Source organism: Cyprinus carpio, chromosome A6, assembly GCF_018340385.1.
Source record: "Cyprinus carpio isolate SPL01 chromosome A6, ASM1834038v1, whole genome shotgun sequence".
NCBI classification, from domain to species: domain Eukaryota; kingdom Metazoa; phylum Chordata; class Actinopteri; order Cypriniformes; family Cyprinidae; genus Cyprinus; species Cyprinus carpio.
This window is the reverse complement of record NC_056577.1, coordinates 1,205,320-1,231,422: the sequence shown is the minus strand read 5'-3', so window position 1 is coordinate 1,231,422 and position 26,103 is coordinate 1,205,320. Positions and strand designations below refer to the sequence as shown.

At 36.1% G+C, this 26,103-nt stretch overlaps 1 protein-coding gene across 1 annotated transcript; it reads left to right on the top strand.

Moving 5' to 3' along the window:
- The first annotated feature begins 6,207 nt into the window (after nt 1-6,207).
- On the top strand, nt 6,208-25,420 carry LOC109094924 (zinc finger protein GLI1-like). The gene is given in 16 exon segments (XM_042757486.1): nt 6,208-6,308; nt 9,729-9,880; nt 11,565-11,654; nt 13,292-13,490; nt 14,913-15,027; nt 16,407-16,514; nt 16,637-16,774; nt 17,849-17,998; nt 18,082-18,246; nt 20,398-20,634; nt 20,921-21,216; nt 22,741-22,871; nt 22,874-23,709; nt 23,711-23,832; nt 23,834-23,921; nt 23,923-25,420. Coding segments are annotated over 16 exon segments (4,137 nt in total). The 5' UTR covers nt 6,208-6,237; the 3' UTR covers nt 25,162-25,420.
- The last annotated feature ends 683 nt before the right edge of the window (nt 25,421-26,103 follow it).

Here is a 26,103-nt window from a genome sequence, read left to right as displayed (position 1 = left end):
ATATACATATACATATACATATACATATACATATATACATACATATATGTGTACACATATATACATACATATATATGTGTGTGTGTGATATATATTTGTATATATTAATGTATATGTGTGTGTGTGTGTGTGTGTGTGTGTGAGTGTGAAATGATTTTCATAAATGCAAGGAATTAATATTTCAGAGATCTGTGAGTAATTTACCATCAGTGTTTGTTACGGTGAGAGACTGTGATGTTCAGTCACACTGAACACTGAACAGACTCACACACACACACACACACACACACACACACACACACACACACACACACACCACACACACACACCACACACACACACACACACACACTCACACACACACACACACACACACACACACACACACACACACACACACACGTACTCAGGCATGATTTTACACATGCATATAAACACTGTATGACTTTATCGCAGTGCAGTGAATGAGTTCTGATGCAGGACCACACAACGAGTCCGTCCACACACGCAGACACTGCCGGATCTTCATCAGTCGCATCACTTTCCTTCAGCGGTTTTTAATCATTTCATCAATGCTGATTCATTGCTTTTATCAAACCGGACAAACTTCTATTTGTGTTTCTTCCTTTAAGCTATTAACAACATTTGGTGTTTTGTGTCTAATGAGTGAAGTTCTGACACTTTGTGTATGTATATTTTTGTAATGTGTTTGTAATAATCAGTATTGCGGGTCTGGTGTGGACGGCTGGTGTGTGTTGTTGTAGTTGTGTAGAGTCAGTAGTCGTGTGCACTATTAGGCCTGTAAGATGATTGGCTGGTCTCCTGTGGCAGTTCTGCTGGATTCCTGGTGTTCATGTTTCCAGTAACTGCTGTGATTGCTGCGTGTTTGTTTAACAGTAAGAGTTTACAGCTGTTTAAAAACCCAGATTGACATTTCTCTCAAGATGATGGAAGTGATGCTTGCATGTGGAAAACTCATTGGCATGATGTGTTTGTGGGTGGTTGCCAAGGTGTTGCTATGCACCATTGTGAGTGGTTGACAGAGTGTTGCTATGCAGCTATGACTGGCTATGACTGGTTGACTGGGTGTCAGGGTTAAGCTATGAAGTTGTGGGTGGTTGCCAAGGTGTTGCTATGCAACTGTGAGTGGTTGACAGAGTGTTGCTATGCAGCTATGGGTGGTTGTCAAAGTGTTGCTATGCAACTGTGACTGGTTGCCAGGGTTAGCTATGAAGTTGTGGGTGGTTGCCAAGGTGTTGCTATGCAACTGTGAGTGGTTGACAGTGTTTGCTATGCAGCTATGGGGTGGTTGTCAAGGTGTTGCTATGCAACTGTGACTGGTTGCCAGGGTTAGCTATGAAGTTGTGGGTGGTTGCCAAGGTGTTGCTATGCAACTGTGAGTGGTTGACAGGGTGTTGCTATGCAGCTACAGGTGGTTGTCAAGGTGTTGCTATGCAACTGTGACTGGTTGCCAGGGTTAGCTAATGAAGTTTGTGGGTGGTTGCCAAGGTGTTGCTATGCAACTGTGAGTGGTTGACATAGTGTTGCTATGCAGCTATGGGTGGTTGTCAAGGTGTGGCTATGCAACTGTGAGTGGAGTGGTTGACAGGGTGTTGCTATGCAGCTACAGGTGGTTGTCAAGGGTGTTGCTATGCAACTGTGACTGGTTGCCAGGGTTAGCTATGAAGTTGTGGGTGGTTTGCCAAGGTGTTTGCTATGCAACTGTGAGTGGTTGACAGAGTGTTGATATCCATCTATGGGTGGTTGTCAAAGTGTTGCTATGCAACTGTGACTGGTTGCCAGGGTTAGGCTATGATGTTGTGGGTGGTTGCCAAGGTGTTGCTATGCAACTGTGAGTGGTTGACATAGTGTTGCTATGCAGCTATGGGTGGTTGTCAAGGTGTGGCTATGCAACTGTGAGTGGTTGACAGGGTGTTGCTATGCAGCTACAGGTGGTTGTCAAGGTGTTGCTATGCAACTGTGACTGGTTGCCAGGGTTAGCTATGAAGTTGTGGGTGGTTGCCAAGGTGTTGCTATGCAACTGTGAGTGGTTGACAGAGTGTTGCTATGCAGCTATGGGGTGGTTGCCAAGGTGTTGCTATGCAACTGTGACTGGTTGCCAGGGTTAGCTATGATATTTGTGGGTGGTTGCCAAGGTGTTGCTATGCAACTTTTGAGTGGTTGACAGGGTGTTGCTATGCAGATTTCGGTGGTTGCAAGAATGATTTCTCTTCTCAGTGTTTCTGTCTTGTTTTCCAGTACAAATATCTAAACATTTGCAAGATGCATTCCTGGAGCTGCAAAGTGACTAAACAGATATTAAGTTTTGTTTTCTAAAAAAAAAAAAAAAATCAGAGGGGAAACTGTGAAGAATGAAATTATGCCTTTTAAATTTGAATATTTATATTATGTAAGTACAAAATTCAAATGTAGTTTTTCAGCCATTTTGACAGCCCTAATTTATAACAGATTAATATCAATAATATTATTTGTCTCACACCTCTAACCACTTGTATTTATCATTTGTCGTTTTAAGCATAAACGTCATTTCGATACATGAAAAAAATAAAACAAAAATACCAATTAGTCATTTTTGCAGCTCAGGTGTTCTGGCTGGTTGCCAGGGTGTTGGTGTGCAGTTGCTAGGGTGTTCTGCTGGGTGGGCTAGTACTAGTCGTGACTGTCTTAACCAACACTGGAAAACTCAGACACACACACACACACAAAAAAAAAACAGTAGGGCCGCTCATGGTGATTATGGGTATTTTGTCTATTTTACACATATTTCTTGTGGTCACAGGAACTCTGCTGCTATTACGAGGCTTTAGAAGATGTTATTCTGGGGCAGACTGGTCATAGAGGAAAAGAAAGTGTGTGTGTGTGTGTGTGTGTGTGTGTGTGTGTGTGTGTGTGAGAGAGAGAGAGAGAGAGAGAAGGTAAGCAAGCACAAGTGTGTTCAGCAGCTGTGAGTCTGTTGGTGAAACCGCTTTACTTCTTCACCCAGAAGAAAAGACAGGCTGTTTTTGGGTACAGTCATGTGTAAATGAGGAGAGGGAGAGCAGACGGAGGTGTGAGGTTTGGGGAAACCACAGGTATGGACGAAGAGAGAGAGAGAGAGGGAGAGAGAGAGAGGGAGGTTGGAAAAAGAAGACGCCCTTTTCACTGAAGTTTCCTTTAAACAGATTACGGTTGCCATGACGACAGCGGAGCGATTTAATTCCAAAAGAATCTTTCTTGCAACATTTGTTGCAACAATCTGGCATTCATGCACCTAAATTAATGCTTTTGTGAGAAAATAACTCACTTACGCCACATATTTCATCTTTCTGTCTCTCCCGGGTCAAATCAACTCATATTTATTGTTTATATAGTGATTTATACAATACAGATTATTTCAAAGCAGCTTCACAAAAATTAACAGGAAAATAAGTGTTATAAATTTCATCAGTTATGAAATGACTTCAGCTGTAAAGCAGCTTTAGAGAAGATAATTAAGCTCAGTGTTGATTTAATTCAGTTCAGTATAAATATCAGTGTTCCAAAGCTAAAAGGCATGTGTTATTATAGTGTCGCTGAGATACAACTGTAGTTTTTATTCATATTTTCAATCAGTTTTCATATATTCTGTTTTCATTTTAATTTTAGTTAAAATTTTTAGAATTGTTGTTTTAAGTCATTTAGTCTCTCTCTCTCTCTTTCTATATATATATATATTTGGTTTTATGTATTTTAGTACATCAAGTTAAACAAAATTTAAATTATTTAAAATATTTATGTAAAATTATGTTGTTGGCAAATAGCTGAAGTAAGTTTTTAATATTGTATTTCAGTTAATGTTTACTTAGATTTTGATTTGATTTATTAGACAGAAAGTTGTTATATATACACTTATTTCTCAAGGATAACAAAGTTAAAAACTTCCTTCCATTGTCCTTGATGTTGTTTTATTTCAAGTAACAGTGGTTTAAAAGCTTTTAATTTGAGTTTCATGTTTAGTTATCTCTAATAACCCTATTGTGAACCGGCTCAAAAGCTTCATAAATCAGACTGTTGTGTGATTATTTGCATTTTAATGAGCTGGTGTTCGAGTTAACTAGTTGTAGGGTTAGTAAACGGGTTGTTGTGAACAACTGAGTGAAGAATTCGTGGAGGGGCGTTTGAGTCAGGGATATGAAAACAAAGCCAGAGCTGGAAAACAAAGTCTACCAATGAAGAAATACAGCGATATTGAGAGAGACGGAGGAGAAGAAACAGAGGTGGAATCTGGCTGTGGTTGGTCCGGTCTCAAACCCGGCCCATTCCTCTCGTTTTGGGCCAAATCAGGAACGGCTGGCTACATTAGAGCTGCCATTATCCTCTCCGAGTCATAACAGCCAGAACACCCACCTCGACAGAGAGGAGGAGGATCCGCAGGGAGAGAGAGAGAGAGAGAGACCAGCAGCCAACAGAGAGAGAGAGAGAGAGAGAGAGAGAGAGAGAGAGAGACCAGCAGCCAACAGAGAGAGAGAGAGAGAGAGAGAGAGACCAGCAGCCAACAGAGAGAGAGAGAGAGAGAGAGAGAGAGACCAGCAGCCAACAGAGAGAGAGAGAGAGGAAAGCTGTTGCAGATGAGGGCGTGCGAGAATCTAACAACTTTTACACCCTTTTACAGTGTGTGTGCTGAAAGACACCAACAGATTTTACACTCAACATCACAGAAAAGAAGCACCACCAAAATCAGGGATCAGTCAGATTTGAATGTTTCTGAAAGAAGTCTCTTCTTCTCACCAGGGCTGCATTTATTTTATTAAAAATACAGTAAAATTTGTGAAATATTATTATAATTTAAAGCAGCTGTTTTCTTTGTGAATCTCTGTTAAACTGTAATTTATTTCTGTGATGTGCAGCTGTATTTTCAGCATCATTACTCCAGTCTTCAATGTCACATGATCTTCAGAAATCATTCTAATATGATGATTTGCTGCTCAAGAAACATTTCTGATTATTATCAATGTTGAACACAGTTGTGCTGCACAATATCTTTGTGGAAACTGATGCATTTTATTTTTCAGGATTCACAGATGAACAGAAAGTCCAAAAAACAGCATTTATTTTTGAAATAGAAATAAAGTTTTGGAACATAATGTCTTTACTGTAACTTTTGTTTATTGTTTACTGCAGTCTTGATTAATATAAGTATTAAATTCTGTCCTAAATAGTAACAAGTGTTGAGTGAGTTTTGTCAGTTGTTTGGTTTTTATTTCTGGGTTGTTGTTCTGTGTAGCCCCGCCCACCGTGAAATCTCATTGGTCTAGAATCCCACTCCAAGCACTGTGTCACTCTGTTGCTGGAAACATGCAGCATCATGTTTGGTTAGGACAGCTTGTTGGACAGGGTTTCTCTATCAGGTTTTTTTTTTCTTTCATATTTGCATAAAATATATGTAAAAAAAATAAAAATCCTGTAGCTTAAAAAGAAGAGCACTGCACTAGCAACACCAACATCATGGGTTCAATTTCCAGAGAATGTGTGAAAAATGTCGCTTTGGATAAATGCATCTGCCTCTAATGCATAAATTTAAAATGTAAATAAAACTTAAATCATAGAATAAAAAAAAAAAAAAACATTAAAACAAATTGTTAAAATATGTTAAAAAAAATATATATTTTAATATATATATATGACAAAATATTTTACCTGTTTGTCAGGTTATTTTTTAGCTGACTGATGGTCACACAGACATTTTTGTCCCCGTCATGCCTGTGATTCCCCTGTGAGTTCTGACAGGTGTGTGTCCATATGTGCTGTGTGTGTGTGTGTGTGTGTGTGTGTGTGTGTGTGTGTTTTTTAGACCTCCCTCGTGCTATTTATTGGGTCGGGCAGCTGTGGCTTCATGCAAGATCTCTGTTTAGCGCCTGAAACTCATTAGAACACGTTACCAGATATACACCCCCCACCACACACACACACATATGCTTGCATGGCAGTGTGTGTATTGCATATCCATGTAGATGTCTAGAAAAATGTCCTTAATTTAAAGTGCTAGTATGTTGATACTCAAATCATGTTGTTTTAATATGCTTCTACTGACTTTAAAGAAAGGTGCATGGTGAAAACACACAGTTTTACAAAGATCAGTGCTCATTATCTTTCATCTGTTCTAACGCATCCGTGTGTGCGCTTTCGTGTGTGTGTGTGTGTGTGTGTGTGTGTGTGTTCCTGCAGAGGTCTGTGGCTGTAGCGGGTGTGTTCGTCTCAATGCCAGTGGATATGCAGCCGCATCAGGGGCTGTACCACTACAACAACACCGCCAACCAGCCGAGCCGAGGGTACGATCACTCACATTACCCACAATCCCTCACTAAAACACATCTGATTCATATCAGCCGTCCTCCACATGAACGCACAGGTAGAGCAAAAACAATCAAAAACCAACCAACAAACAAACAAAACCGGTTCAGTGTGACGCATAAACAAATTTTATTTCTGTTACAAAAATAATGCTGTTGCTGGAATTATGCACAGGGTTTCCAAAACTAGGGTTTGTGAGTTGATGAAAAGTTAACAATCAATTCAATCAAAAAATATAAACTCTGCGCGAATAATTTTAAGACAAAAGCAATTAAATTTATTTAAATAAATTTAATAATATTGATTTATTTTAGAATTACATAATATTTATAAATAAATCATATTGATTTATTTTAAAGATTAATTATAGAATATAATATTGAAATATATAATATATTAAATATATTAATTGTTGTTTAATTTGGCCATTAACCAATGTCAGAGAACATATGAATGAGTCGTTAAATTATTGAAATATTAACCTAAAATCTCAGGTGTACTTCAAATAATTAAAAATTTTGGGTTTAGATAACAAAAACGTTTGGGAATCCGTGGGTTAATATATTGAATAATGTCACTGTCTCAGTGACTGAACAAAAAAATTGTTTTGGCTCAAAATTAAATTAGACAATAAGGAAAAATTATTAAAACATTTTTTTTTCTTTTTTAAGGAACTACAACACAATTGCTTATTGTTTTATTAATATTTATTAATTATTTATGGCTGGTATTTTTCAAGGTAATTGTGAAGTTAAATTGTTTTAACTCATTCTAACTGATCGTTATTATATTATAACATTAATAGAAACTGCTGTGAAATTATAGTTTGACCTTATTATATTAGAATTATTTTATCTGGTAGTTTTCTAACCATCTAATCATCGTGCTCAGGTTAATTTAGGCTCTTTCGAGGTTAATGATGGTTATTAATGATGAGGTCAGATCCAGTCTCTCGCTCCTCCTCCTGCTGCTAAATGCCACCAACCATGATCATCCGGCGTCAGACACTCCCCCCCCCCCTAACTTAGTTTCTCTGTGTCTCTCGGCCGCTTTCTCTCTCACAGCTGCTTATTACTGGTCAGAGAGCAGAAACTCTCCGCATGACTGACCAAACCAGACTCAGGTTTCCTCAGAGAGACAGAATTGGATTTTAGAATAACAACTTTATTCAGTCGTGTCAACCAAAAACAGTCAGATCTTAATGGAATAGTCCTTTATAAAAATGTCAAGCAATGTTTACAAAAGTTGCCTACAGTATACTACAGTTTTACAAAGGAAAAACCTTCTAAACTTCTTAAAAATGTTGTTTTCAAACACAAAACATCCTTAAAACAACATAAATTCACTTGAGCTAAATGAACTGTTTTTAGATCATTTTCGCCTTTGTTTTCACTTGGATATACAAATGAAATCAAATTAAACAGATCTCATTTTAAAGGTAAATTCTCTGAAAACAATAATAAATATATTTGAAATAAATCATCTAATAAATCTAAATATTAATATTTATGCTTATCAGATCTTCTTCTTTTAGGAATGTTTAGGAAAACAAGGCTCATTGAATAGGATCTTTTCCAGAGAGACGAATTTGCACAATAGAGAACAACAGATCCACAGCAGTGTGAACAGATAGAGAGAGAGAGAGAGAGAGAGAGAGAGAGAGAGAGAAGGGCTGATGGGGAGAGAGAGAAAGGCAGAGTTTTGAGGGGAAAGAGAGAGAGAGCAAGCGAGTGAGCTGTGCTGGATTAGTGTGAGGAGATTAAAGTGCTGGAACACACACACAGACACACACACACACACACTCACTCATTCACACACACAAACACACACACACGCACACACTTACACACACACACACACACACACACACACACTCACTCACTCACTCACTCACTCACACACACACACACACACACACACAACACACAATGCTCAAACACCCACACACACACACACACACACACGCACACACACACACTCACTCATTCATACACACACACACACACACACACATAAATGCTCAAACACACACACACACACACACACACACACACACACACACACACACACACACACTCACACACACACTCTCACTCACACACACACATAAATGCTCAAACACACACACACACACACACTCTCACTCACACACACACATTCACTCACACACTCACACACACACATAAATGCTCAAACACACACACACACACACACACACACTCACACACACACTCACTCACACTCACACACACACACAAACACCACACACACACACACACACACACACACACTCACTCACCCAGCGTTCAGATGAATTACAGAGACCACTGTCACTGAACACCACTCTACATCACATCTCCACAGACAGAGAGACAGAGAGACGAAGGTGAAGAAAGAGGAAAGTGGAGGAATGTTGGGGATTCCCAATGATGTGTTTCTAGTCTTTCCTTGATGGTCCTCTGAAGAACAGCTGAAGGAAGTGGCGCCTCTTAGTGGCCCTATACAGGAATCACAATAAACCCTCATTAATGTTCTCCACTTTATTTAGAACCAAATCAATTATCTTTAGTACTTCTGCTCATATAGTGACACTCAAATATATTATGTATCAATGTATATGTCTGCTATATTATATTACATTTACATTTAGTCATTTAGCAGACACTTATATATTACATTATATATTGATTATATAACTATAATGTATTTATATTATACATGCAATAAATTAAAGCATATGCATACTTATACTTTTTAATTGAAAAGATAGAGATATAGATGTTTTTTATAAAATATATATTGTAACCATCTATGTATGTATGTTTTAGACCTATTTCTATATGTGTTTATTTAAAAAAATATATTACTTCTCTATATGTGTATATTAAAAAAAAAAAAAAAAAAAAATATATATATATATATATATATATATTGTATATAAGTATAATAATTCAATTAATTTTCAATAATTATTACTAAATAATTAACTTAGTGTAAGTAAAATAATAATGAAATAATTAATAATGATTAAAATATATATATGTATTAAACCTACTAAATTTTCTTTCACTCTCTGGATATACTCTCGGGTGTGTGTTCACAGTGCGTGTGTGTGTGTGTGTGTGTGTGTGTGTGTGTGTGTGTGTGTGTGTGTGTGTGTGTGTGTGTGTGTGTGTGTGTGTGTGCACTTGGCTGGGATAAATGCAGAGCACTAATTCTGGGTATGGGTTACCATACTTGGCCACATATCACGTCACTTTCACTATATGCATGTATTTATTTTTATTAATATATTTTATTTTGTGTATATAACAATTAATTGAAGTGTGTGTTTATGTGTAATTTTTAAAAATGATTTTCTGTATAATAATTAATCGTGCACGTGTTTGTGTGTGCAGACTGGCTCGGTCAGTGCAATCGCTCTACAGCGAGGTGCCACTCGACAGCAGAGAGATGTTTAACCCCTCCGTGACCCCAGGAGCCTGTATGGACCCCTACATGCGGCCGCCGCACGGCATGATGGGACACCGCGGGATGCCTCCGCCAGAGAGTGAGCACTCATCGTTATCATTCACTCATCAGACGCAGATGAGAAGTCTCACATTAACTGAGTCTGAGGAAATGAAGTGTGTGTTAAATTAAAGCAATAAGCCCCAAGAAGCCCTGCATAAACCCCTTTAGCTGTTATAAATTCACTGTAAACCACAGCTTCACGAGGCTTATTGCTTTTATAAAATAATTATTCTATATACGTTGTAAGGTTTCACAAAATAAAACAGAGCAAATCAAGTGTAATGATATTAATAAAAACAGTATTCTTCCACCAAACAATGTAGTTCCTCAGAAACAGTTGCGATTGCAACAAAGTGGTTGCCGAGCAACACACAAACGTAAACAAAGGAGTATGTTACTTTGTAGAGTAATTTACAACAGCTTTGAACGTGGCTCAGCCAATCAGAATCAAGGACCGGAACTCACAAACTCATAAACTTTTAATCTAATCAAAAACTTACAATCTTAGTCTTAGTCCCATGTTAATTGTCCTTGTTAGTTTTATCATGTTTAGTCAAACTTATCCTATTTAGTTTGAGTCAAGATTTAGTCGACTTAGGCCCGGTTCCACAGACAGGGCTTAGGTTTAGCCAGGATTTGGCCAATTAGTTCAATTAGGACATTTAAGTAGCTTTTATAAATATGCCATAGATAAAAACATTACTAGTGTGCATCTTGAGACAAAACAATGAATCTGACATATTTTAAGATCACTAAGTGCAAGTTTCTTTCAGATGAAATAGCGCACACATGCATTTTAGTCTAGGACTAGGCTTAAGTCTTGTCTGTTTAAGTCAAACATTTCAGTCTAGTTTTAATAGACATTTTAGCAATAAATGTCTAGTACAGCATTATTAATTTCGGCAGACATTTTTAATTTAGTCTTACACAAATGTACATTTTAGTTATCATATTTAGTCAACCTTGTCCTGTTTTTGTTTAGTCAAGTTTAAGTCAACGAAATGTATAAGCATTTTAAGTCAGGTTTTAGTCAAATTTGCGTCAATGGTTAAACTGATTAAAATTACTTTTGCTCAAAATTATAATCGTAAAGATTGCTATCATTTGAGAAATTTACTTTTGTACAGTATTTCATGTATTGCACTTTCACCAGTAAACACAAATTAATGTGGGACTTATCTAGCATACTGATTTATTATAGGCTTTTACTATATAAATTTTAAATACTAAAGTAGTTTGTTTGCCGCTGTTTTCAGATCAGATAAAAAATAAGAAAAACACTGAGCAAAAAATGTATCAATGTAACAGCGAAGCTCTAATCGGGGGATTTGAACTCTTGATATCTGGCAACCGCACTCATGAAAGCTCACGTAGTAGAGGCGTGTTGAGCTTTCTGGACGAAAATAAAAATAGGTTATATATATATATATATATATATATATATATATATATATATATATATATATATATATTTTCTGGACGAAAATAAAAATAGGTTTTTGGTAAAGTTTTTATTTTTTTTGAATGCCTTTTAGTCTCGTCTATTTTTGTCAATGAAAGTGCTTGTTGATATAGTCATATTTATCAATTACTGACCTTATTGTCATCTTGTTTTAGTCATGGGAAAAAAAACTTGTCAGTATTTTTCATCATAGTTTTCGTTAATGAAATTAACACTAGTGTTAAAAGCAATAACAGTGTTGTTGTTGTTGTTGTTTTAGGCGCCCCCTACTGTACCCAGAGCATGATGGGATCTCATCACAACCTCACGCATAACCAGCTGGGATCTGAACACATGGGATCAGGAGACGGTGAGAAGACAAACTCCATCACAATAAACCCGTCACTCGACGACTTCAGCATGATCCGAGCCGTTTAGCATTTCTAAAACATGACGGCTTTATTTTAGGAGAAATGTTTCAGTGTCACATGATCTTCAGAAATCATTCTAATATGCTGATTTGCTGCTCAAGAAACATTTCTGATTATTATCAATGTTGAAACCAGTATTTCTGTGGAAACAATATATATTTGTACACGATTTAAAAAAGAGAGAAATTAATCATTTTATTCATCATGCATGAAAGTGATAAAAAGTGAGTGAAGATATTTAAAATGATTTTTATTTAATAAATGCATTAACACATTTAATTAATATATTTGATCAATGCAAATAAATACTGTGCATTAAACTTTCTGTTTATCAAAAAATCCTGAAAAATAAAGTCTATCACCATTTCCACACAAAATAGGAAGCAGCAAAATTGTTTTCAACATTGATAATAATCAGAAATGTTTCTTGAGAGTCAAATAAATTGTAATGATTTCTAAAAGATTTTTTTTTTTACTTTATTTTGATCAAATAAATTTAGCCTTGATGAGCAGATATTTATTTCAAAATCATTAATAATTGTAATTTTAATAACAATTCTATTCATACTTTATTATATTATATTATACTGTTATGATTATTAAATGCTACTTTTTACAAGACAATAGTATGTATTATTACAATTTAAGATATATCTTTTAATGTGCTAAAATATATATTTTTAATAATTATTTATGGGGCGTGGCTTGTGGGCGTGGTCAGATTTTCCTGCTGTTTTGTCTCTAGCTGATCACATGCTTGATGAATATACTATTTTTCATTGTTATTTCATGTCTGTTCATAATGCATGAACTCCCAAACAAGGATTCCTTGAGATTTTAGGTTAATATTTTAATAATTTAACAACACATTTGCTTTCGCAGGATTCTCTAATGTGGGTTAATGGTCATTTTATATATATATTTATTTATTTAGATTATTAGCTTTTCATCAATAGCTAATAGTTTAAAGCTAATAATCTAAATAAATTTTATTGTTATTTTATTTTTATATTTATTTAGATTATTAGCTTTTCATCAGCTCACAATCCCTGCATTAAAGTTAATTTGTTAATTTATTTTAATATTTTAATATAATAAAATTATACAAATCTAAAGTCAAATTATAACAAAAATAAATGCATCCAAGTAAAAATTTCAAAAGTGTCATTTTAAATGTTTTTTTAATTATTTATGTATTATTTTAAACTTTTATGGTTAATTTCATCCAAACTAAAAGTCTAAAAATGTAAGAGTTTATTTTTGCCTGTATATTCATTTTAATTTGATATTTTTATGATTTAATTAATAATTAGTTTTTCATAAACTCACAAACCCTGATTGGAAAACCGTTTAGGGTTTTATAAATATTCTAAATAAATTTGATACATACTCTATTGCTTGTTGTTAATTCATGTTTATTCAAAATACACTGACTATTTTAATTTAAAATGCAATAAATTGCTCAGTGTTGGCTGATGGTAACTAATGCACGCTAACTAACTGAACCTCACTCAGAAATGTTAAATGTGATCTTTATCTGGTCTCTCTCTCTCTCTCTCTCTCTCTGGTCTCTCAGCGTCTTGTTTCTCGACGCCTCGCTCCATGCTGAAGTTGAGTAAGAAGCGTGCGCTGTCCATCTCTCCGCTGTCTGATGCCAGTGTGGACCTGCAGACGGTCATCCGCACCTCGCCCAACAGTCTGGTGGCGTTTGTGAACTCTCGCTGCGGGCCGAACGCTGCCAGCTCATACGGGCATCTGTCTGTGGGCAGCATGAGGTGGACATTCATCATCAACACTTCATTCACAAACTGATATTCCCAGGGTTTACACATTTTCCGTTTCAAAACTCCATACTTTCCCAGACTCAGATTTCCAAACCTCTCAGTAGATCTTCGGACTGTATTTAAAGCAAATGGTTCATATGCACAAATTTTTCGAAATTGAGATGTATGCATCATCTGAAAGCTGAATAAATAATCTCTCCATTGATGTATGGTTTGTTAGGAGGACAATATTTGACTGAGATACAACTATTTGAAAATCTGGAATCTGAGGGTGCAAAAAAATCTAAATATTGAGAAAATCATCTTTAAAGTTGTTCAAAATGAAGTTCTTAGCAATGCATATTACTAATCAAAAATTAAGTTTTGATATATTTACGGTAGGAAATTTACTAAATATCTTCATGGAACATGATCTTTACTTAATATCCTAATGATTTTCGGCATAAAAGAAAAATCAATAATTTTGACCCATACAATGTATTTTTTTGCTATTGCTACAAATATACCCCAGACACTTAAGACTTTTGTGTTTCAGGGTCACATATATTAAAGTCTGTAAATATTTATATTTTTTCAGGTTTTTTTTTACATTGATATCACAAATAAAAAATGAATAAAAATAAAAAGCGACTTTTGCATGCACACAAGAAACTTTTTTTGTGCCCTTAAGAAACTATTCATATCCACTTGGGAGTTTTTCTCATTCTTACGCATTACAATTTCTAGTTTTATATAACTGATTTCCTTTGTGCATCACTGCCATCTTACTATGAATACAGTGAGATCATGGATGCACATGCATTAATAGAGATCTGCTTGCTCAAAATGTGGCTTTCCTTATAGTAGTACCTCTAATATGAAAGCCTATCAATGTCCAGTTCAGCACATCCTCTGCAGCATGACACGAAATGGGCTGATGGCATTATACAGATATGTGCATTGTCCTATTTGTCCAAGTTCAAGAGTCTGTATTTAAAAAAGTGTTCAAAATTTGGCTTTTGTTAGGGCAGTATGCCATATTTAAAGGCCTTTGTTTAATAGTTTCTGTATATTTTTTATTTTTGCAAAGGTCCTCGAGGCTGTCATACAGTGCTGAGAATATCATGAGAAGAAACCCAAAACGCAAAACATTTTGCATAATTAAAAATATTGTGCACTAAAGAATCACTAAACAGCTGCCATGAAAACACACTTCTTTTATAATAAACTTATTTTCATTAAATTCTTAATTTTCTATTATAAAAAAACTAAACGGAGGAAAAAGTCCGGAAGTGCAAATATATTTCCATACTCCGCTTTCTTTTTCCTGGAAATGACTTGAATCAAATTCCATACTTTTCCAAACGGCGTAGGAACCCTGGATATCGGCAGCTGACTCTGATCCATTAATGTGTGGGTTATTTCTGTTTTCAGTCCGTCGTTGGGTTTCTCCGGCTCTATGAACTACTCTTGCAGACCGCAGGGGAACATGTACGGCTCTCTCGCTGCCTCGTGCCCCAGACTCCACGCTCCGGCCAAACACACACACGTGAGTCCACACACACACATTATTTATATATTATTATAATCTTTCTTAATATTTTAAATTGGCAGTGGCTGTTTACACTAAGTCAGAACAGCAAGATTTTCTGCTATATATATAATACTTATTCCAAATAGAGGCAATTATCTGCACCTCAGTACGTAATAATAACGGATTGAGTGTAAATTATCATTTTAATTCAGATTATTAAATGGATGCATTGAGACAATTAAGCCCTCCCTACATCCACCCTAACATTACCTGATACCTTATTTTAAACTTTTTGATTATTTCCTTAATTTTTATTGAAAATAAATGCCGAAGTGATATGAGATTTTAAAAAATTCTGCAAAAAGTGTGTTTAACTTTTTATTTCGGTTTTAGTTCAGTTTTAGTCTTTGTTTATTGTATTTCCAGTTAGTAATTTTAGGGCTTATTGGTGATTAGTGCTTAGTAATTTTGTTATGTGCTTTTGTCATTTTTAGTTTTTATTTCCAATTATTTATTTCCAATTATTCAACCAAAACAAAACAAAAATAAATAACTAAATTTACTTTCCTCATCTCATATTCATTCGTTTTTTTTTTTTGTCCTACTATTAAGATTTGGTTTATTTTTTATTTCAATTTTAGTTCCAATTTAGTTTAGTTTCATCTAGTTAGTAATTTTAGTGCTTCATCCTAAACTAAATTATCATTTTTATTAGTTTCTTTTTAAAATCCTATTTAGGTTTGATATATTTATTTCAGTTTTAGTTTTCCCAGTTAGTGATCTTAGTGGTTAATTTAAAATAAATGAAATCATGTTTTTGCCATTTTTATTCTTTTTTTTTATTCCTACTATTTATGTTTGATTTATTTTTAGTTCAGTTTTAGTTCAAACGTAGTTTTTCATTTTTAACCCAAACTAAAAAAATAAGTTTTTAACCTAAACTAAATGAATAAAAATTAAAAATAAAATTATAATTTTTTATATATCAGGATAATTGGATTTTTATTTTTATTAAAACTAATTTATTTATGTTTTTATTTTTTTGCAATTTTATTTATTTATTCATTTAGTTATTTATTTATTTTGTAAAAATAAAATAAGAATAAAAAATATTTTGCATTTAATAACTTCAAATGGAAATTGGTACTTTTGTTATGTTGTTTTGCTTATTTTTTTACATTACTATTTAGGTTCGATTTTATTTCCGTTTAAGCAATTTTATAATTTTTTTTTTTTCAGTTAGTCATTTTAGTGCTTCATCTTAAATTAAATGAAAATTAGGAATATGTTTTTCATCAAATATTTATTTTATTTTAGCTTTAATTCAATGAACAAAATGTTTTAATAGTTTTAATTTTAGTTAGTTATAGTGACCCTGCTGTGTGTGTCTCCAGCTGAAGACGGAGCCGGTTCTGGGCAGAGTGATGGACAGCATTAACATCAAGAACCTGGAGGAGCATTCGGAGGGAGACGTGGCCAGTCCATCCTCAACTGGAACCCAGGTAATCTTCAAAACAGTGTCTAATGCTTGACTGATGGATTCACATCCTCCAGATTTTGGTTGCAGTAGAATGGGTGCATGTTTATGTTGTTCTGACATGAGCTCCTGCGCTGTGTTCGGCAGGATCCTCTTCTGGGTTTACTGGAGGGCAGAGATGATCTGGATAAAGAGGAGAAACCTGAACCAGAGGCTATTTACGAGACCAACTGCCACTGGGAGAGCTGCAGCAAAGAGTTCGACACTCAGGAGCAACTCGTGCATGTAAGAGACAGAAAGAGAGACCCGTTTCAGAGTCATTTACTCTCCGGCATGACATTTCAAACATGCATGCAGTTATTTTGTTTCACAAAAAACACAAAAGAGAAATTTTGTCTTTGTAAAAGGAATAGTTTCTAGTAAACATAACATAACAGTAGTACGTATGACTTTTATGGTATATACCGAGATTTCTGAAGTCATATGATAGATTTATGTGATGAACAGAATCACTTTCGCTAATAATATTCTCTTCTGCTTCTGCTCATTTGTTTTCGCATTAAGTTTTAAAAATGTCACATTGCATCAGGCAGTTGTTATTTTTAACAAAAATATTACAAAAAATAAAAAAGGTAAATGAAATAAAGCTGAAATAAAATATAAATACTAGATGAAAAAACTTAACTTGTAAAATGTAAATAAAAATTAAATGAATAAGTTTAAACGCAAGTATGAAAATTACTAACACTTAAACTATATTGAAAACTGAAAATGTAAAAATAAAAACTAATTTAAAATAACATTTAAAAATATAATATAAAATAATATAAATAAATATAATAATAAATACATATAAAAATAAAAAGCTAATAAAAATGGCGAGCATGTAGTAAAAATTACTAAAATTTAAATTAAATTAAATTGAAAACTGAGGATATAAAAATTAGAGGTAATTTAGAATATTAATAATAAATACTATAATTTTAAATGGAAATAAAATATAAGAATATATATGTATATATAGGCTAAAAAAGACAGAAGCACATAACAAAGTTACAAAATTACTAAAATTAATTAAAAAATTCAAAATATCAATAAATACTATAACAGTGAACTGAAATTAAAAAATAGAAATATATTTTAAGAAAGCTAATAAAATTACAAGATCACATAACAAAATAACTAGAACTTAAACTAAAATTGAAAACTGAAAAAAGCCAATACAGAATATTAATAAATACTATAATACATACATAATACTAAAATAACACTGGCACCCACTACTTTTTTTCCTCCATCGAGCATCTCTTGTCTGTTGTCATGCTTTTTAATCTGATTTTCCTCTGATTTTCTGTGCAGCACATCAATAACGAGCACATCCACGGGGAGAAGAAGGAGTTTGTGTGTCACTGGCAGGACTGCTCTCGAGAGCAGCGGCCCTTTAAAGCCCAGTACATGCTAGTGGTGCACATGCGCAGACACACCGGAGAGAAACCTCACAAGTGCACTGTGAGTACTCTCTCTGACACTCTGTGTCTGAACACTCTTGACAACACTGATGTTACATAAATGTTTCTGTTTGTGCGTCTCAGTTTGAAGGCTGTAATAAAGCATACTCGCGCCTGGAGAACCTGAAGACTCATCTGCGCTCGCACACCGGCGAGAAACCCTATGTGTGTGAACACGAGGGCTGCAACAAGGCTTTCTCCAATGCGTCAGACCGCGCAAAGCACCAGAACCGAACACACTCCAACGAGGTAAACTCATGCACTAAAAAAACACAAAAATAAAAATAAAATATACATACACACATATGTGACCCTGGAGCACAAAACCAGTCGTAAGAGTCAATTTTTTTTTAGATTTATGCATCATCTGAGTTCTGAATAAATAATCTCTCCATTGATGTATGGTTTGTTAGGAGGACAATATTTGTCTGAGATACAACTATTTGAAAATCTGGAATCTGAGGGAGCAAAAAAATCTAAATATTGAGAAAATCATCTTTAAAGTTGTTCAAATGAAGTTCTTAGCAATGCATATTACTAATCAAAAATTAAGTTTTGATATATTTACGGTAGGAGATTTACTAAATATCTTCATGAACATGATCTTTACTTAATCTTTAATATACTGCTTTTGTGGTCCAGGGTCACATATTATATAAATTTTGACCCATACTATGTATTTTTGGCTATTGCTACAAATATACTGCTTTTGTGGTCCAGGGTCACATATTATATATTATATATGTTACAAAAAAAATTCTTTTGTGATTTTGAAAACATTGTCAAGTTATCTGCTGGTTATGTGTTGCCTTTTACTTTTTAGTTTTTGATAATGTATATGTGGGTCTGTACAATGTTTGACTAAAATGAATATGACATGACAAAATATGCAGGATTTTTTTGCCAAAAGACAAAAACAAAGAGTAAAAGAGATGTATAAAATAACACTGATTGCATTTTTTTTTTTTTTTTTTGCGTTAATTTATTATAAAATAAAATAGCTTATTTATTGTCAAAGGTCAAAAACTGACTAAAACATAAAAAGAAGAAAAACTGTACAAACACTGCAATTTATTATAACAAATTGCAGAATTATTTTTTCTAAAAGGACAAAGTCTATGACTACAACAAAACCAACACAACTGTATAAAAACTGAATTATAATTAAATATTGAATGCAATTATTATGAAAAAAAATTGCAATTGCGTGAGAGAGACTCATGATGTCAAAACAAATGAAGCCACCAACACTTATAGTTATAGATGCATACTGCGATAGAAATAAGCAACTTTACACGACCAAGATGTTTGCAATATCAATGTGACTGCAATGTGACACTGAGTTTATACAATAGTAGTTCAATAAACAAGTTAAAAATAGTGACTTATATTTTAGACATAATATTGACTGTTTTTGCTCAATTACTGAATGAATCCACGTTTTTGAACGAATCGAGTGAGTCAATGATTCAGTAACCCATTCATAAAAACTGTCACTGCCTCATTTCTGAATGAATCAGCCGTTTGAACGAATCGGTTGAATGAATGACTAAATGACTAATTTAAAGAGTCATTTGCTGCCACCTACTGGTGGTTTGATTTCTTATTTAAAAACATCATTGCATTTTTCCACAAAATTTCTTATTTGTATGTTTTTTTTAAAGCAACTAATTTTTTAGTTAATTGTTTATTGTTTTAGTCCAGATTGGGGGAATTGTAATGTTTAATAATTTATTTAATTATGTGAATAATTTTTTGCATTGATAAAAAGTATTGATTTTGTTTGTATATGCTGTCAATTATAGTCCTTAGAAAAAAAATCGGTATCGGCAAAAATCGGTATCGGCAGGCCACACTTACAAAAAAAATCGGAATCGGCCAAGAAAATTTCAATAGGTGCATCTCTAACTAAAACAATTACAAACACTGATTGCAATTTATTATTGCATTAATTCATTATAAAATAAAACTGCTTATTTATTGTCAAAGGACAAAATCTATGGCTAAAACAAAAACTATATTTAATATCTCTTTCCTATTTATTATTGCACTAATTTATTATAAAAATGTACAATTTATCATATTGCCTATTATAACTTATAACTTACTTTCAATACAACACAACCATTTTTATTATTACTATATATATTTATTAATATCTCTTCTTTGCCCATACATACAAATAAAGAAAAAAGTAACTTCTAAACAGCATTTCCGTTTTATTTCGGTGTATAACACTTTTTTTTTCATAATATAAATATATGACCCCAAAAAACCGTAATGACCTGAAAAAAACAATAAGCCTGTAGTTAACAATGCATAAATGTAGCTTTGTTTCCAAACGTTTGGCTACATCCCAACAACACACTCCAACCACTCTCCCCTGCCTCTGGCCTTTAGAAACCGTACGTTTGTAAGATCCCCGGCTGTACGAAGCGTTACACCGACCCGAGCTCTCTGAGGAAGCACGTGAAGACGGTGCACGGACCCGAGGCTCACATCACTAAAAAGCACCGCGGAGACACCGGACCACGTCCTCCAGGTCTGACCAATGCAGGCCAGAGCTCTGAACTTCTGATAGAAAAAGAGGAGAGAAGCAGAGAGGACTGCAAATTACTCGCTCCAGAAACCGCACTGGTAAGACAAGCTTCGCCCTCTTTTTCTCTTGACCATCTATTTCAGGCCCAGTTCTACACAATGTAAATGAGAGATTTGTGTGCAGCATAGAGCTTTTAGTGCTTCTAAAGGGAGCGCTCTTTGCGCCATATATATATAAATAAATAATATATATATATATGCATGTTAGAGCACTCTCACTAATTTAAGAAGCACCCACAGTGATTTGATTCTGTAGCCAGGCCTGATTCATTGTAATGGGTAACTGTGTGCATAATAACTACAATATGTCTTGAATCATTTCTAGAAATCCCAGCCAAGTCCTGGCGGCCAGTCATCCTGTAGTAGCGAACGTTCTCCACTAGGGAGCGCCAACAACAACGACAGCGGTGTGGAGATGAACCTCAATGCTGCGGGGAGTCTGGAGGACCTGACCACACAGGAGGAGAGCGGGAACACTGCTGTGTCCGAGTCGGGCGGAGGCTCGGGGGGAATGTGCATGTCCGTTCAGGCCTTGAAGAGCTTGGAGAACCTGAAGATCGACAAACTGAAGCAGATTCGCCGGCCAACACCTCCTGGGCGGAGCGCAGGGAATAAACAACCATACCTAAAAGTTAACCCTTACCAAAAAGTAGTTTACTTCAAGTTTATTTTATTAAGTATACTTAAGTAAAGTTCAAGTATATTTAGACTTTTTGTAAGTATAAGTCAAGTATACTTAAATGTCATTTTAAAGTATATTTCTGAGAAGTACATAAAGCCCATTTCTGAGAAGTACATAAAAAGTAAACTAAAAGCATACTTTCCTATTTTTAGTTTAAAAGAAGTATACTAATAGCACACTTGAATAAACTTCCTTTTTCGTAAGGGAAAAGACTAAGCAAATCAAGCTCTCGTTCTTTCTTTGCAATCGCTGTCAATCTGATGAAAAGTTTTGTTAACAAATGGTATTTTGATTTCAGCAAAAATAACAAATATTAGATGAAATTTGTGCATCATAATGATGCTAAAGCAGTTTAATGCTATGTAAGATAAATGCACAACATAAAATTACAATCTGCACACAATGATACAATTACACAAGTGAATTTGAACTTTTGTGCTCATCTGAATTTGTAAAATGTTATTGTCGTACTAAAATTAGAGAGAAAAACTGACTAAAATCAGTAAACATGGCATAACAAAATTTGCAGATTATTTTTGTCAAAGGACATAAAAAAATAAATTAACACTAATTATTGCAATTAATTTATTATTTAAAAATTGCATATTGTTTTTGTTGTAAAACAAAAACTATAACTAAAAACATGTACAAACACTGATTGCAATTTATTATAAAATATTTGCAGGTTATTTTTGTAAAAGATACAATCTAAGACTGTAAAAAAAAAAAAAAAGAGTAAAATTAACCCTGATCACAATTATTGCAATTAATTTATTATAAAGAAAAGGTTGCAGGTTGCAGTTGCAGGACTAAAAAAATAAAACTTTTGTTTATTCTAAAACATTTGCAAAATATATTTGTCAATGGACACACAAAAAACAGTAAACTGTTCAAATCAAAAAACACTGATCACAATTTATTGCAATTGTTTTTTGTAAGACAAAAAAGGTGGCTAAAACAAACAAAAACAACTATAAACACTAATTTATTGTTTGTTTGTTTTTTTAAATGTGCAGGTTATTTCTTTTTATACATTTCATTTTTTCAAAGTTATTTTTTTTTTTCATAAAAAAATAAACATTTATTATGCTAGGCCATCTGACCTGTACTTTCAGATTAAAGTTAAATTTACATTTAGTAATTACATTTACATTTAGCAGATGCTTTTATCTAAGCAATCAAAACCAACAAAAGAGCAATGATATGCAAGTTCTATAACAAGTCTCAATCAACCAAATACAAAAAACAAAACAGAGAATATATATACTGTATATATATATAACAAGAAGATACATTAGAATAACTATAGAGGAGGCTAGTGTTAGAGAACTTTTTTTTAAAGAAAGCAAGCAGTTATAAAAACGAATAGAGAGAGCAAGTGTTTGAGGGTCAAGTCAACAAATAGATAAAATTAGAATTAAATTTTTTGCCATTGAATAATTCTCATACTAACTTCCTTCTCTGCACCTTTCAACAACAGGAGAGATGATGGGCATGTGTGCGCCTTCACCCTTGCTCTCCAACCGGCGTGTAATGGAGCTTTCTGCCCCGGATCTGGCCGGAGTTAGTGGAATGGGAATGCCCTGCACCAAACGACCGGCAGCGGCACCAGCAGCCTCAGCTCTGCCTACACAGTAAGCCGCCGTTCGTCTATGGTCTCGCCCTACCTATCAAGCAGACGCTCCAGCGACGTGTCCCAAGTGGGTCACTGCCAGTCCGTAATGGGGACCGATGTTCCCGGCGACCCACTGTCTCCTCAGAACAGCAAAAGAGGCGGATCTTGCCAGAACCTCGGGGGGTTGCCAGGTCTACCGAGTCTGACTCCTGCGCAGCAGTATAGTCTGAAAGCTAAATATGCAGCAGCAACAGGCGGCCCACCGCCAACCCCGTTACCCAACATGGACCAACCTGGCAACCCTGGAAGATTCCTGAGAGAATGCCATGGCCAACCTATTCCTCCGTTTCTGCAGCAAGGTGGCACAAGGAGGCACAGTGCTAATACCGAATACGGCACGGGAGTGATCTATCCACATCAGGCACCTGGGAACAACATGAGGCGCGCCAGCGATCCAGTACGCTCTGGTGCCGACCCGCAGGGTTTACCCAAGGTGCAACGCTTTAATAGCTTAAGCAACGTGTCCCTTATGAGTCGCCGCAATGCACTGCAGCAGTGCGGATCTGATGCCCCTCTCAGCAGGCACATGTACTCGCCTCGTCCACCGAGCATCACTGAAAATGTCATGATGGAGGCTATGGCCATGGATCCTCATGGGACCGCCGAAGGCAGAGAGCAAGGCAACATGATCCAAGGCGGAGACCGAGCCTACATGGGCTACCAGCAACCTCAACAATGCAACCACCCTCACAATGCTAGTCAACTATCTCCCAGACAAGAAGGACTGAGTTGCATGGATCAAGTCTACCAGCCTCAAAATGCAAGGTCCGTACCAGCGTGAGGAGATCTGTGCCACCGGGATAATGGGTCAGGGTGACATCGCAAACAATCTTCTACAGCAAGCTGAGTTCGGCATGAGCAACTGTCAGCTTAGCCCTCCAGTCCAATTATCCCAGCCAGGGTGATGGATCAGGACCCTGGGGACAGACCAACCAGCTCCACAGCCCTCAGACCGATATGCAGTACCAGTTGTGCAGGCATGCAAGGACAACACTACCCTCAACAGAGCGTATACGACCCTACATCTAACCCTGGCCATCAAAGAGTTACTGTAAAACCAGAGCAGTTCCATTCATCCATGGGAGGATCAAGTTCCTGCCAGAACACTAAACCTCTACACCAGCATCGCAGGGTGAATATGCAGGCGTATCCACCGCAGTCAGGTCAGGGCATCATGGGTAGGTCCTCCAATGCAAACTGTGACTTCCATCACGGCCAGATGAGAACACAAGTCGGTCTTCCGCAGCAGAGCCAGGCGGGATCGTTCCCAAGTGGTGGAGGGATAAATCTTGCACTAGCGGAGAGCCGTAGGTCGCAGATGCCGATGCATCAGATGAAGGAAATGATGGTGAGGAATTATGTGCAGTCCCAGCAAGCACTCCTTTGGGAACAGCAGCAGGAGCAAACGGTACTCGATGGTCTCTCTGGGAAGCCCGATGGCATGGAAATGGGAGGACATCCGCAAGCTAACCAGAATCTTTATCCTGGTAACTCTTTCCAAGGCTACCCAAATCAGAACTTGATGAGCCCACCACAAAATCGAGTTCCCGGTTCCATCAAGGAGCATACCGCTGGGATGCAGGGATCCTGCTATGGGCCGGATATGGTGCCACGACCACCTCAGGGACGAAAGCCTCTTAGTCGCCAAAACAGCCTATCCCAGCAGACAGGTGGAGCTTACCTGGGCAGCCCGACTCACCGACCGGTCCACTCCACCGCCAGTCCCAGAAGAGCAGTCCGTCTCCCACCGGTTCAACAACAGCAGCAGCATTCAGAAAACTTCACCAATAACAACAACAACCCCATGTACTACTCAGGCCAGATACACATGCACCACGACATAGAGAAGACTCAGGATGGTCCATGCCTGGCCCAGCAGCACCTGACAGGGATAGACCCTAGTACCAAGCCCACCTCGATGGCCTACTCGGACCCTGCACCCATGTCCAATGCCTTAGAAAACCTGGACTTGGAGAACGCTCAGATTGACTTTACTTCCATCATAGATGACCAAGAACCTTCATCTTACAGTCCAATAAACCCACCGCTGGGTCACCACCAGTGCTCCTCTCAGACCTCCTCCCGTCTCACCACACCCCAAACCTCCATCACCCTTCCAAGTGGCCTTTCCAATATGGCAATCGGGGACATGACCTCGATGTTGACATCCCTTGCTGGGGAGAACAAGTATTTGAACACATTGTCTTAAAGTGTTTATACATATAATTGGGCCCAAGTGAGCATGTAGACTCTTTTGCCATTTCAACACTAAAGGTTCCTCTGGACGTCCTTTTCTCGCTCATGCACCAGGTACGGATGGTTCTGCTGGTGTCCTTCATGGGATCTCAGAGATTTTGCATAATAGTTTTGTAATTGTGTAAAATGTGTTGCTGAACATTACCACAGAGGCCTAATGACTATTACTGAAGGGGCATTCCCGGTCACTACTGTGAGACTGTTTACGATGGAAATCTTGTTTTAAAATGTAAATATTGAGCTTTGGACTGTAAATGGTGGCAAGATAGTATAAAGAAAATCTTTTTAACATATACAGACTTGGATTGGCACAAAAAGCCATGTGAACTCTACATAAGAAGACTGAAATACTTAGTGAGAGAACGTGTAAAGGAAGCTGGTTGGCACGTTCTCTAGAAGTATTGGTAAAGACAGGACTCAAGTACCTTCAACCATTGTGCCCTCTTTGATTCCTCACAGGTACGACATGTTGGAGAAAAATCGACGGATGAGACACATGGACAGTCAGATAGAAACACTAACAGATGGATAAGCTCAGTATGAAGCCCAAAGTATATGAACACTTAATGTATGAGTACAGCAGAATGCATAGCCTTTCAAAGTATACTCCACTTAATAGTGCACAAAAACACAGGTGGACGACACATGCGCACTAGACAGTATAATTTTTGCCGATGTCTGTGCTATTTTTTTCTACAGAAGTTATGAGCAATAAAAACAAACATCTTTGTTCTCTATTAAACTAGCAGGTGTCTATATTCTTGTTGTGTCTCCAGTAGTTTGTCGTCCCATCACGTTTCTTTTTCTACCCAATGTCGCCACCTTGTGGAACAACTAATTAGTGCAAAGAAGGTGTTTGCACAAGCTGAGCGTAAAGAGTACATGCATATACTTT